This window comes from Larimichthys crocea, chromosome XIII, assembly GCF_000972845.2.
Source record: "Larimichthys crocea isolate SSNF chromosome XIII, L_crocea_2.0, whole genome shotgun sequence".
Classification (NCBI taxonomy): Eukaryota; Metazoa; Chordata; class Actinopteri; family Sciaenidae; genus Larimichthys; species Larimichthys crocea.
Window position 1 is genome coordinate 35,539,423 of NC_040023.1, and position 12,224 is coordinate 35,551,646.

Sequence of the window (12,224 nt, forward strand, 5' to 3'; positions counted from 1 at the left end):
AGTCACTGAGCTCCAAACACTTCCACCTGTCTTTTGTCATTGCTCCATTTTCTTTCAGGCCTGAACAGGAAAGAGAAGGTTCTCCTGTACCAAACTTTGTGTCCATGAAGAGTGAAAGGTCCATGGAATACCCTCCTGCTTCTAAACAGGGAGACTTTATTTCTGAGTAAGTGAACAGAACTTTAGCACAGTTTTGAGCACAACTGATTTTAGATCAATATCGAGCTAATTGAACTGCAGAGGAAGTCTAGGCCTGGATCTGTTATTCATTTTCCAAATATCTGCTACAAAAGGAACTCTTGAAACATTGGCCGTTGTTGCATGTTTTCTCCACAGAGTTCACCAGGAGACGACAGAGGAGTTCAGTGACTGTCTATCAGAACTGGGCTTCATATTTATGGTGTGTACTGTAGAACCCTATCTTTAACTAGTAACTGCCACAAATCAAAGTACTCCAGGGATTGTTGTTACATTTAACATGTGCAATGGAGGGAAATTGCTGTTCTTATGTAAACAATGCAAATACATAGTGCAAATGACAGTGAGGCTGTAAAGGTAGAAAAGTTATATAATGTTGCTTTCAGTACATAATGTTAAAAGTTAATTTAATATTTTTTTGTTACAGTGTCTTGAGGAGAACATTGTTACTTTTGTGAAGAACGAGCTCAAGAAATTTAAGAAACTTCTGAGTCAAAATTACTCAGAATGCTTAGACGGCCAATGTGAGAATGAGGAGGCTGGTCATGGTGAGGAGGAAGAGCAGAAGAGGAGCAGCAGAGAGGCCTTTCTGAAGATCACACTACAGTTCTTGAGGAGAATGAAGCAGGAGAACTTAGCTGACTCTCTGCAGAACAGTAAGAGGCTTTTAATTGATGTAGCAGGGAAAATAAATAAATATAATAAGATAAATAAATAGGCCCACCACCCATGAGAGGGGTCTCAGGGGGGGACAGCTGCAAAGAGAGATGGGCGGCAGTCGGAGGCGGGGACCCTGGCAGTCTGACCCCCGGTTGCAGAAGCTGGCTCTGGGGACGTGGAACGTCACCTCTCTGGCGGGGAAGGAGCCTGAGCTGGTGCGCGAGGTTGAGAGATTCCAGCTAGATATAGTCGGCCTCGCCTCGACGCACAGTGTGGGCTCTGGAACCAGTTTCCTTGAGAGGGGTTGGAAGCTCTACCACTCTGGTGTTGCCCCCGGTGAGAGGCGCAGAGCGGGGGTGGGAATGCTTGTTTCCCCCCGGCTCGGCGCCTGTACGTTGGGGTTCACCCCGGTGGACGAGAGGGTAGCCTCCCTGCGTCTTTGGGTGGGGAGACGGGTCCTGACTGTCGTCTGTGCCTATGCACCGAATGGCAGTTCAGAGTACCCACCCTTTTTGGAGTCTTTAGAGGGAGTGCTGGAGAGCGCTCACTCTGGGGACTCCCTCGTCCTCCTGGGGGACTTCAATGCTCACGTGGGCAGCGACAGTGAGACCTGGAGGGGCATGATTGGGAGGAACGGCCCCCCTGATCTGAACCCGAGTGGTGTTCTGTTATTGGACTTCTGTGCTCGCCATGGATTGTCCATAACGAACACCATGTTCAAGCATAAGGGTGTCCATATGTGCACTTGGCACCAGGACACCCTTGGCCACAGTTCGATGATCGACTTTGTGGTCGTGTCGTCGGACTTGCGGCCCACATGTTTTGGACACTCGGGTGAAGAGAGGGGCGGAGCTGTCAACTGATCACCACCTGGTGGTGAGTTGGCTCCGATGGTGGGGGAGGATGGGGGTCAGACCTGGCAGGCCCAAATGTTCTGTGCGGGTTTGCTGAGAACGTCTGACTGAATCTCCTGTCAGAAAGAGTTTCAACTCCCACCTCCGGAAGAGCTTCGCTCACGTCCCGGGGGAGGCGGGGGACATTGAGTCCGAGTGGACCTTGTTCCGTTCCTCCATTGTCGAGGCGGCTGACCGGAGCTGTGGCCGTAAGGTGGTCGGTGCATGTCGTGGTGGCGGCCCCCGAACCCGCTGGTGGACACTGGCGGTGAGGGATGCCGTCAAGCTGAAGAAGGAGGCCTACAGAACCTTTTTGGCCTGTGGGAGTCCTGAAGCAGCTGACGGGTATCGGCATGCCAAGCGGAATGCGGCCTCGGCGGTTGCGGAGGCAAAAACTCGGGCGTGGGAGGAGTTCGGTGAGGCCATGGAGAGCGACTTTCGAACGGCTTCGAGGAGGTTCTGGACCACCATCCGGCGGCTCAGGCGGGGGAAGCAGTGCACTATCAACACTGTGTTCAGTGGGGACGGTGTGCTGCTGACCTCGACTGGGGACGTCTTGGGTCGGTGGAGGGAATACTTCGAAGACCTCCTCAATCCCACCAGCACGTCTTCCGTTGAGGAGGCAGAGTCTGGGGACCCCGTGGTGGTCTCGCCCATCTCTGGGGCTGAGGTCGCTGAGGTAGTCAAAAAACTCCTCGGTGGCAAGGCCCCGGGGGTGGATGAGGTCCGCCCGGAGTTCCTCAAGGCTCTGGATGTTGTGGGGCTGTCTTGGTTGACACGTCTCTGCAACATCGCGTGGACATCGGGGGCAGTGCCTCTGGACTGGCAGACCGGGGTGGTGGTTCCCCTCTTCAAAAAGGGGGACCGGAGGATGTGCTCCAACTATAGGGGGATCACACTCCTCAGCCTCCCCGGGAAGGTCTTTTCGGGGGTCCTGGAGAGGAGGGTCCGCAAGATTGTCGAACCTCGGATCCAGGAGGAGCAGTGTGGTTTTCGTCCTGGCCGTGGAACTGTGGACCAGCTCTATACCCTTAGCGCGGCCCTGGAGGGTGCATGGGAGTTCGCCCAACCAGTCTACATGTGTTTTGTGGACCTGGAGAAGGCGTTCGACCGTGTCCCTCGGGAGGTCCTGTGGGGGGTGCTCCGGGAGTATGGGGTTCCGGACCCATTGATACGGGCTATCCGGTCCCTTTACTCTCGGTGCCAGAGCTTGGTCCGCATTGCCGGCAGTAAGTCGGACCTGTTTCCCGTGGGAGTTGGACTCCGCCAGGGCTGCCCTTTGTCACCGGTTCTGTTCATAACTTTTATGGACAGGATTTCTAGGCGCAGCCAGGGCGTCGAGGGGCTGCGATTCGGTGGCCTTAGGATTGGGTCGCTGCTTTTTGCGGACGATCTAGTCTTGTTGGCTTCATCGGATCGTGACCTTCAGCTCTCTCTGGAGCGGTTTGCAGCCGAGTGTGAAGCGGCTGGGATGAGAATCAGCACCTCCAAATCCGAGGCCATGGTTCTCAGCCGGAAAAGGGTGGAGTGCAGTCTCCAGGTCGGGGATGAGATCCTGCCTCAAGTGGAGGAGTTCAAGTATCTCGGGGTCTTGTTCACGAGTGAGGGAAGGATGGAACGGAGATCGACCGGCGGATCGGTGCGGCTTCTGCAGTGATGCGGACTCTGCACCGGTCCGTCGTGGTGAAGAAGGAGCTGAGCCGAAAGGCGAAGCTCTCGATTTACCAGTCGATCTACGTTCTTACCCTCACCTATGGTCACGAGCTTTGGGTAGTGACCGAAAGAATAAGATCGCGAATACAAGCGGCCGAAATGAGCTTCCTTCGCAGGGTGGCTGGGGTCTCCCTTAGAGATAGGGTGAGAAGCTCGGCCATCCGCGAGGAGCTCAGAGTAGAACCGCTGCTCCTCCGCATCGAGAGGAACCAGTTAAGGTGGCTCGGGCATCTCGTGAGGATGCCTCCTGGACGTCTCCCTGGTGAGATGTTCGGGGCACGTCCCTCCGGGAGACCCAGGACACGCTGGAGGGACTATGTCTCTTGGCTGGCCTGGGAACGCCTTGGGGTCCCCTTGGGAGAGCTAGCAGAAGTGGCTGGGGAGAGGGAAGTCTGGGCTTCCCTGCTGAAGCTGTTGCCCCCGCGACCCGACTACGGATAAGCGGAAGAAGATGGACGGACGGAGATAAATAATGACTTATCTTGAGGCATACACATTTACTTATATAAAATTTGTTGGAACAAGCCAACCCTGACCCTCATGGCAGATCTAAACTGGGATCATTATCCAATGATGATTGTTCAATCCGATACAATGTTGTTGTTTTTCCACATAGGAACTCTTGCTCCAGTGTGTCATCGTAAACTTAAATTTAACCTAAAAAAGAAGTTCCAGTGTGTGTTTGAGGGGATTTCTAAAGCAGGAAATCCAGCCCTTCTCAATCAGATCTACACAGAGCTCTACGTCACAGAAGGAGGGACAGCAGAGGTCAATGAAGAACATGAAGTCAGACAGATTGAAACAGCATCCAGGAATCCAGACAGACCGGAAATGGCAATCAGATGTGAAGACATCTTTAAGGCCTCACCTGAGACACATCAACCAATCAAAACAGTGATGACAAAGGGAGTAGCTGGCATCGGGAAAACAGTCTTAACGCAGAAGTTCACTCTGGACTGGGCTGAAGACAAAACCAACCAGGACGTACAGTTCATGTTTCCATTCACTTTCAGGGAGCTGAATGTGCTGAAAGATAAAAAGTTCAGTTTGGTGGAACTTGTTCATCACTTCTTTACCGAAACAAAAGCAGGAATTTGCAAGTTTGAAGAGTTCCAAGTTCTGTTCATCTTTGATGGTCTGGATGAGTGTCGACTTCCTCTGGACTTCCACAACACTGAGATCCTGACCGATGTTACAGAGTCCACCTCAGTGGATGTGCTGCTGACAAATCTCATCAGGGGGAAACTGCTTCCCTCTGCTCGCCTTTGGATAACCACACGACCTGCAGCAGCCAATCAGATCCCTCCTGACTGTGTTGACATGGTGACAGAGGTAAGAGGGTTCACTGACCCACAGAAGGACGAGTACTTCAGGAAGAGATACAGAGATGAAGAGCAGGCCAGCAGAATCATCTCCCACATCAAGACATCACAAAGTCTCCACATCATGTGCCACATCCCAATCTTCTGCTGGATCTCTGCAACAGTCCTGGAGGATGTGTCGGAAACCAGAGAGGGAGCAGAGCTGCCCATGACCCTGACTGAGATGTACATCCACTTCCTGGTGGTTCAGTCCAAACTGAAGAACATCAAGTATGATGAAGGAACTGAGACAGATCCACACTGGAATAAAAAGACCAGTAAGATGATTGTGACTCTGGGAAAACTGGCTTTTGAGCAGCTCCAGAAAGGCAACTTGATCTTCTATGAATCAGACCTGGCAGAATGTGGCATTGATATCAGAGAAGCCTCAGTGTACTCAGGAGTGTTCACACAGACCTTCAAAGAGGAGCGAGGGCTGTACCAGGACAGGGTGTTCTGCTTCGTCCACCTGAGCGTTCAGGAGTTTCTGGCTGCCCTTCATGTCCATCTGACATTCATGAACTCTGGTGTCAATCTGCTGTCAGAAGAAAAACCTTCCAGGTGGTCTAAACTGTTTGGAAGCAAACCCTTCTACCAGAGTGCTGTGGACAAGGCCTTACAGAGTCGAAATGGACACCTGGATTTGTTCCTCCGCTTCCTTGTGGGTCTTGCACTACCGTCCAATCAGAGTCTCTTACAAGGCCTGGTGACACAAAGAGGAAGCAGCCCAGAGACCACTCAGGGAACAGTCCAGTACATCAAGACAAAGATCACTGATCTGCCTCCAGAGAGAAGCATCAATCTGTTTCACTGTCTAAATGAACTGAAGGACTCTTCTCTAGTGGAGGAGATCCAAAAGTACCTGTATTCAGAACGTGTGTGCATAGGTAAATTCTCTCATAGTCAGTGGTCAGCTCTGGTCTTCATCTTACTGACGTCTGGAAAAGATTTGGACGTGTTTGACATGAGTGAATACTCTGCTTCAGAGGAGGCTCTTCTGAGGCTTCTGCCAGTGGTCAAAGCCTCCACTAAAGCTGTGTAAGTTAAAAAAATGACTTTATAAATTAAATAAATTAAAATATAAGTATAAAAAATCTAACAGTGTCCTTCTTTTTTTAGGCTGAGTTGCTGTAATCTGTCAGAGAAAAGCTGTAAAGCTTTGTGCTCAGTTCTCAGCTCCCAGTCCTCCAGTCTGAAAGAGCTGGACCTGAGTAACAATGACCTGCAGGATTCTGGCGTGGACTCGCTCTGCGCTGGACTGGAGAGTCCACACTGTACACTGGAGGTTCTCAGGTCAGGATTCATTCATTTGTTACAAAATATGACAATTTAAAAGAAAACCTAGAATAAATGCCTAATTACCTCCAAATCATCATGTATTGCCATCACAGGGACAACAATAGGATAGGAACCAAACATTGAGACAATGGATGGACTCTCTACCTTTATTAGTAAAAAGTGGTTTATTTTTTGGATTTCAGGTTTATTATTGATATTATTTTTACTAAGGGTGATTGCTAAAGCAGTAACAAGTAATTGTAGTTAAAAAATAAATACTGTGTGTATTTTTACGTGTCCTTGCATACCTATCAAACAGTGGACGTCACTAACATTATACATTCACCAACAGGGGACCACCAATCCAACAAGGGACATTTCTTATGTCCCCTGTTGGATATACTTTAAATCATGCTAAAATCATGTCTAAAAAATGTGTGTGTGTGTGTGTGTGTGTGTGCGTGTGCGTGTGTGTGTGTGTGCGTGTAGGCTGTCGGGCTGCCTGATCACAGAAAGAAAGGCTGCACTTCGTTAGCCTCTGCTTTGAGATCCAACCCATCCCATCTGAGAGAGCTGGACCTGAGCTACAATCATCCTGGAGACTCAGGAGTGAAGTTGCTTTCTGATGGACTGAATGATCCAAGCTGGAGGTTGGAAACTCTCAGGTATGATGACTGACAAAGAGACAGACAGTGTTATAACTTTTCATTAAAGTTAAGTGCTGATCTAACTGTTTCTGCAGGTTAGACCATGGTGGATCACAGACAATGAAACCTGGTCTGCGGAAGTGGAAGTGTTTTCTTTATAATTTTTTCGATCAACATATGATTTCACTGAGTCACAACAGTTTTATCTGTGTTTTTAAGCCCAGTGTTTTCATGTTTCACTTAAATAATTTGTAATAACTGCTGCTGTCTTTTGCTTTGTTCACTCCATCAGACGCCTGTGAACTCACACTGGACACAAACACAGCAAACAGAAAACTGATATTTTCAGACCACAACAGAAAGGTGACAGCAGGAAAAGAGACACAGCCATACCCTGATCATCCAGAGAGATTTGACTACTGGAAACAGCTGCTGTGTACAGATGGCTTGACTGGTCGCTGTTACTGGGAGGTGGAGTGGGAAGGAAAGGTTTACATAGCAGTGACGTACAAAGGAATCAAAAGGAGAGGTCAAGGTGACAACTGCTGTCTGGGAAGGAATGATCAGTCCTGGAGTCTGTGCTGCTCTGATGAGGGTTACTCTACCCAGCACAGTAACAAAAATGAGTCCAGCTGCCTCTCTGTCTCGAACAGAGTCGGCGTGTACCTGGACTGGCCTGCTGGCATTCTGTCCTTCTACAGAGTGAGGGACAAGCTGACAACCCTCATCGAGACCTTGCACACCACATTCACTGAGCCGGTCTACCCTGCATTCAGGATTAGGCTGGACCCGTTTAACTCGTCAGTGTCTTTGTGTGATATAGTATAAAGAAATCTCTGGCAGAGAAATATTCGGATCAGTACAGAACCAATTAGCTCAGTTGAATTTTGGATAATGATGCATGTTCTGTAAACTGATTCATCACATGTCCAGAAACAAAAAGGGCTTCTGTGATGCCCAGAGACATATCAATGATGTCTTAAAGATTAATCGGATGGCTTTTTCTTTTGCATTTGTAGAAGCTGGATATGGGAAATGATCATTAATCATTGATCACAAATGTGAAATGTTTGTGAATCAGAATCATTGAAATCAGTAATCGGAACAAAATAAATGAATTAGTAAAAGTAAAGCATGTCATGTAAAACAACCAATTACGCCCCTCACTCTGGGAGCTTGTGGAGAACTCTCAGTATGAGCTGGACAAAGTTGAAGTAGAATAATAATTGCTATTTGCCAGTCCGTTGTCACGGACATGGGATAAACCACTTGGGTGGATTAATGGATTTTTAAGGAGTTGGGTGGCGCTGCACTGTGGAAGTGAAAGAGAAGCAGCCAGATTCAAAAATGAGTCACCAGGGAGGCAGAGTGGGAGGTAGGGTCGGAAGGAAAGGTTTATGTAGCAGTGACTTAAAAAGGAATCAAGGGCAAGGTGACGACTGCTGCCCTCTCTCATTCAGAGTCGGTGTGTACCTGGACTGGCCTGCTGGCATTCTGTCCTTTTACAGAGTGTCCTCTGACAAGCTGACCCCCATCCAGATCTTCCACAGCAAATTCACTAAACCAGTCTACACTGCATTCAGGACTACGATGGGCCTGTTTAACTCATCATTGTCTTGATGATATACAACCAATTATGTCCCTTAGTCTGGGAGCACGTGGAGAACTCTCAGCACGAGCTTCACAAAGTTAATGTAAAAAAACAACAACTCTTTGCCAGTCTGTTACCAGCACAACCCTGACAGAATAAACCCAAAATGGATGATGGATTTATAAAGAGTTGGTTGTCACTGCACTGTGGAAGTGAAAGTAGAAGCAACCGGATTCGAAACTAGTAACCAGAACACATCTTACAGAACTGGCAGCCCGGCTTACAAACTGAGCTTATAGTAGCTATCAGCAGCTACAGTTCACAGCAGAGTGGGAATATATGTATGTATGTATGTATGTATTGCTGCACTTAAAGTACTGACTGTGTATGTTGAAGACGTCATATACACTGTATACATAGTTAACAGCTATCTGCAAGAATATGTTGTGTTACACTGAACCTTTCCTTTTTTCTGGACTGTATTACTGTTACCCTATTCATGAATCTACTAAATAAACTAAAAGCTGAAAAGTTACACGACTATTGAGGGAAAAGCTCGACAACGCCACCCTGGGAATTTCACCCAGGGAATTGCTCAAACACAAGGCAGAAAGGTTCATGGTTACTGGAGGGACGTGATTCAAGGTTTAAAAATACAAATTTTATTCAATACTTGTTTTTAAAAAGTATACTCTAGTAAAACTCATTCACACAAATAAAACAAACCTAATCAGAGCTGAGGCCGAAGTGGATGGGCAAGGGCTAGTGCAGGATCCACCAAAAAAAAAAAAAAGGCAAAAACAACTTAAATCACCAGACACACGTGGCAGACACTCTTAGTGAAGAAACCCACTCCCAGGGACACAGCAAGATACGACAGGAGGACACCACCACCACCACCACCGGCCTACAGCAACTGAAGAGGAAAAAAAGAACACGTTAGTGAGGTTGCACACACACAAAAAAGAAAATACCCAAAACTATAAGTAAAAGAAAAATGCTAACTGCCCAAAACAAAAACAAAAAAAACTAAAGGAAACAAAACTCAAACAATTTACAAAACAACTCCGAATTAAAAATAGAATTACATAAACAAAACCCAGGCTCAACCTAGACACACCATCACAAACACCCGTTCACACACTCATCCACTCAGCATAAGGGGGATCAGTCCCCAGTAAAAAAAAAAAAGAAAGATGCTTGTGCCTGGCCGAACAATCATCCTGCAGATCGGCCGCAGAAGAACGCCGTGGGCAGCAACGGACAAACGGCAACACAGAGAAAGCAGCACAAAACAACACCAAACAAAGCAGCAGCGGCCCAATGAGGTGGTTACAACACCTAGTCAAAAGGAAAACACTATAAGCGTGTGCTAGCTGCACTAAGATTGATGCAGTGGCATGTAACAATGTACATACCTTCTCAGAACACACACTCACAAGGAGGAAGGATTGGACTCACCTGTGACCAGACCAGCATCAGCCCCCTAGCAGCACCACGCCGAGACAAACAACACTTACCACCGGCCAACGATAACAGCGCACACACCCCGGGAGCACGGAGCAGCACACACACCTACAACAACAATTACAAATACCTTAAATATAAGAACAGACAAAACGACGAGCGAGGCGAGCAGCATGTGCCCGCTCCGTGTCGCGGACTACCTGCATTTGCCGTACATTCTGTAATATGGGCGCTCTTGAAATTTTGGTGCGGCTGATTTGACCACGAAAAGACGAAGGGCGGGTCACGTGACCGCAGTTTCATTTCTGTGTAATGTTTAACCCTTTATTATAAGCTGTTATTGTGCAATGAAGGTTCAATCTGGTAACAAATATACAAAAATATCTTATTATTATGTTATATCTGATATGTGTGTCTAATAATAATAATAACAACAACAACAACAACAACAAGTTATATAGCATTACCAAAACAAGAAATTACAAAGTGCTTTACAAGACAGCCATAAACAAAACTACAATACTATATAAATATTTTTTTAGAGAAAGTAACTACAAATATAACTAACCAAAAAAACAACAACAAACTATTAAAAGGATAACACACTTCTTTGGAATTATGTCTATAATAATCTAAAATCTAATAATTTTGTCTATTACTGAAGGAAACTTTGTATTTATTTACTACATACACAGTGCATGTACCAAAGAGCGTACACAATCTCAGTGTTATAATTCAAAACTAAGAATATTTTTTAACTTAGTACAGGCTGCTATAATTTGAATTGCTGTTTGTTTTTCAAAGAATGAATAAATGTATTGTTTGAACTCTTTGATAACGCCAAAAGACGTCTAATAAACGTCTAAATGGTCCCTAGACGTCTAGGCTAAAAACAGTCTGCCAGTGGTCTAGAAATGAAAGTTTTTTAGACGTCTAAGTTTAGACTAGCCGTCTAATAGATGTCTAAAAGACGACTACGTCTAGGCATCTCGTCTAATCTTAGACGTTTAAATAACCGCTTATATACACTTATTTATAGACGTCTAAATTTAGACGTTTGCCAGACATTTACTTCTATACCATATTTAAACCCCATTACAGAATCTAGACGTCATATAGACCTCTATTAAACATACTATTATATGGATATTCTAATAAATCTAGATATTTAAGTAATGTAATTACAATCTATTACATTATTCACAACAAACCTATATTAAAAGGAAATTAAAGTTGTCAAAATTGAATGTTAAATTAGATTCTCTAAAAAAAGGAACCAAATTTAACCTGTGATCCTTACCTTGATGTAGCTGAAGTATGTTATGACAATTTATTTACTATGTGTTTATTTGGTCTTTTAAATGGGTTTCAGTAACACTATATTTTACCACTGGATTTAAATACATCTCTTGATGGGAACATTAACCAAACTATCCTACTGTAATCTCAATGAATACATTTTAAAAACAATTTCCAATCATCACAAACATATTAAATTGCAATATAAATATTTATTTTCTTAACAAAAAGGAAGGAAAGATAGATGGAAGGAGGGAACAGAAAGAAGGAGGAAGGACAAAGGGGAGGAAGGAAGGGAGGGAGGCAAAAGGGATTGTGGAAAGAAAGAAGGGAAAATGGAAGGAAAGATGGAGGGAGGGAACAGAACAGGTCAAATGGATCAAAAGAAGAAGGAAGAAGAAGTAAGGACGAAGGAAAGGAAGGAAGGAAAGAAGCAAGGGTGGAGGAAGTGAACAGATTGGGTCCATTTGAACCAGAAGAACAGGAGGGTTAACATTTGGTGTTTTTAAACATGTTGAAAAAAAATAAAATACAATTATTGTTTTTTAGAATACAAACAAACATTAAAATTTTAAAAGAACACCCTATAACTCTGAGGCAAAAAAAAAGAGAAGAGAAATTACACCAATGGTGTCCTGGGCCTCTTGTAGACTGTTTGAAATGGTGCCATCAGGTCATCTGATCTGTAGCCTCCTTAAATGATTTCCGAACTGCTTCTGCAAACAAAGCAATAAAACAAATGAAGAAAAATTGCAAGTGTGGTTGCCTATTGTTTTACGGGATGTCACAGAGATACTATAAAGGTACATGGTTTCAAAGGACTTGACTTAATGGGCATTGGGCATCGCTAGAAGTAAAAAGCTACCTGACGTCACCGCCACTAATCTTTCCACTGATTTCGGCCGTTTTTTCGGCTCTAGGGAGCGCGTACAAACAGATTGATGACGATTAAATGAAGAAACATTGCAGGACAAAACAACATTTCAAAAACGTACCCTTGACTACTCACCTGTATTAAGCCCTTCCGGTCCTGTTGCTGCCTCCTGGTGGGGAGGGGCATGTATATCTGCATATCATGTTGGCTACTGTCCCCGATCACCTTTAGTGCAGACTGTCA

General features: G+C 45.6%; 1 protein-coding gene across 1 annotated transcript in view; it reads left to right on the forward strand.

Annotated features, from left to right (window-relative positions):
* Positions 1-8,876, forward strand: part of LOC113744044 (protein NLRC3-like) — a 31,974-nt gene extending 23,098 nt beyond the window's left edge. Inside the window, 9 exon segments of the mRNA XM_027286793.1 lie at positions 59-166; positions 337-400; positions 626-854; positions 4,081-5,863; positions 5,945-6,118; positions 6,593-6,617; positions 6,620-6,768; positions 6,846-6,892; positions 7,043-8,876. Of these exon segments, the coding sequence (XP_027142594.1) occupies positions 59-166; positions 337-400; positions 626-854; positions 4,081-5,863; positions 5,945-6,118; positions 6,593-6,617; positions 6,620-6,768; positions 6,846-6,892; positions 7,043-7,578 (3,115 nt within the window). The 3' untranslated portion in view covers positions 7,579-8,876.
* The last annotated feature ends 3,348 nt before the right edge of the window (positions 8,877-12,224 follow it).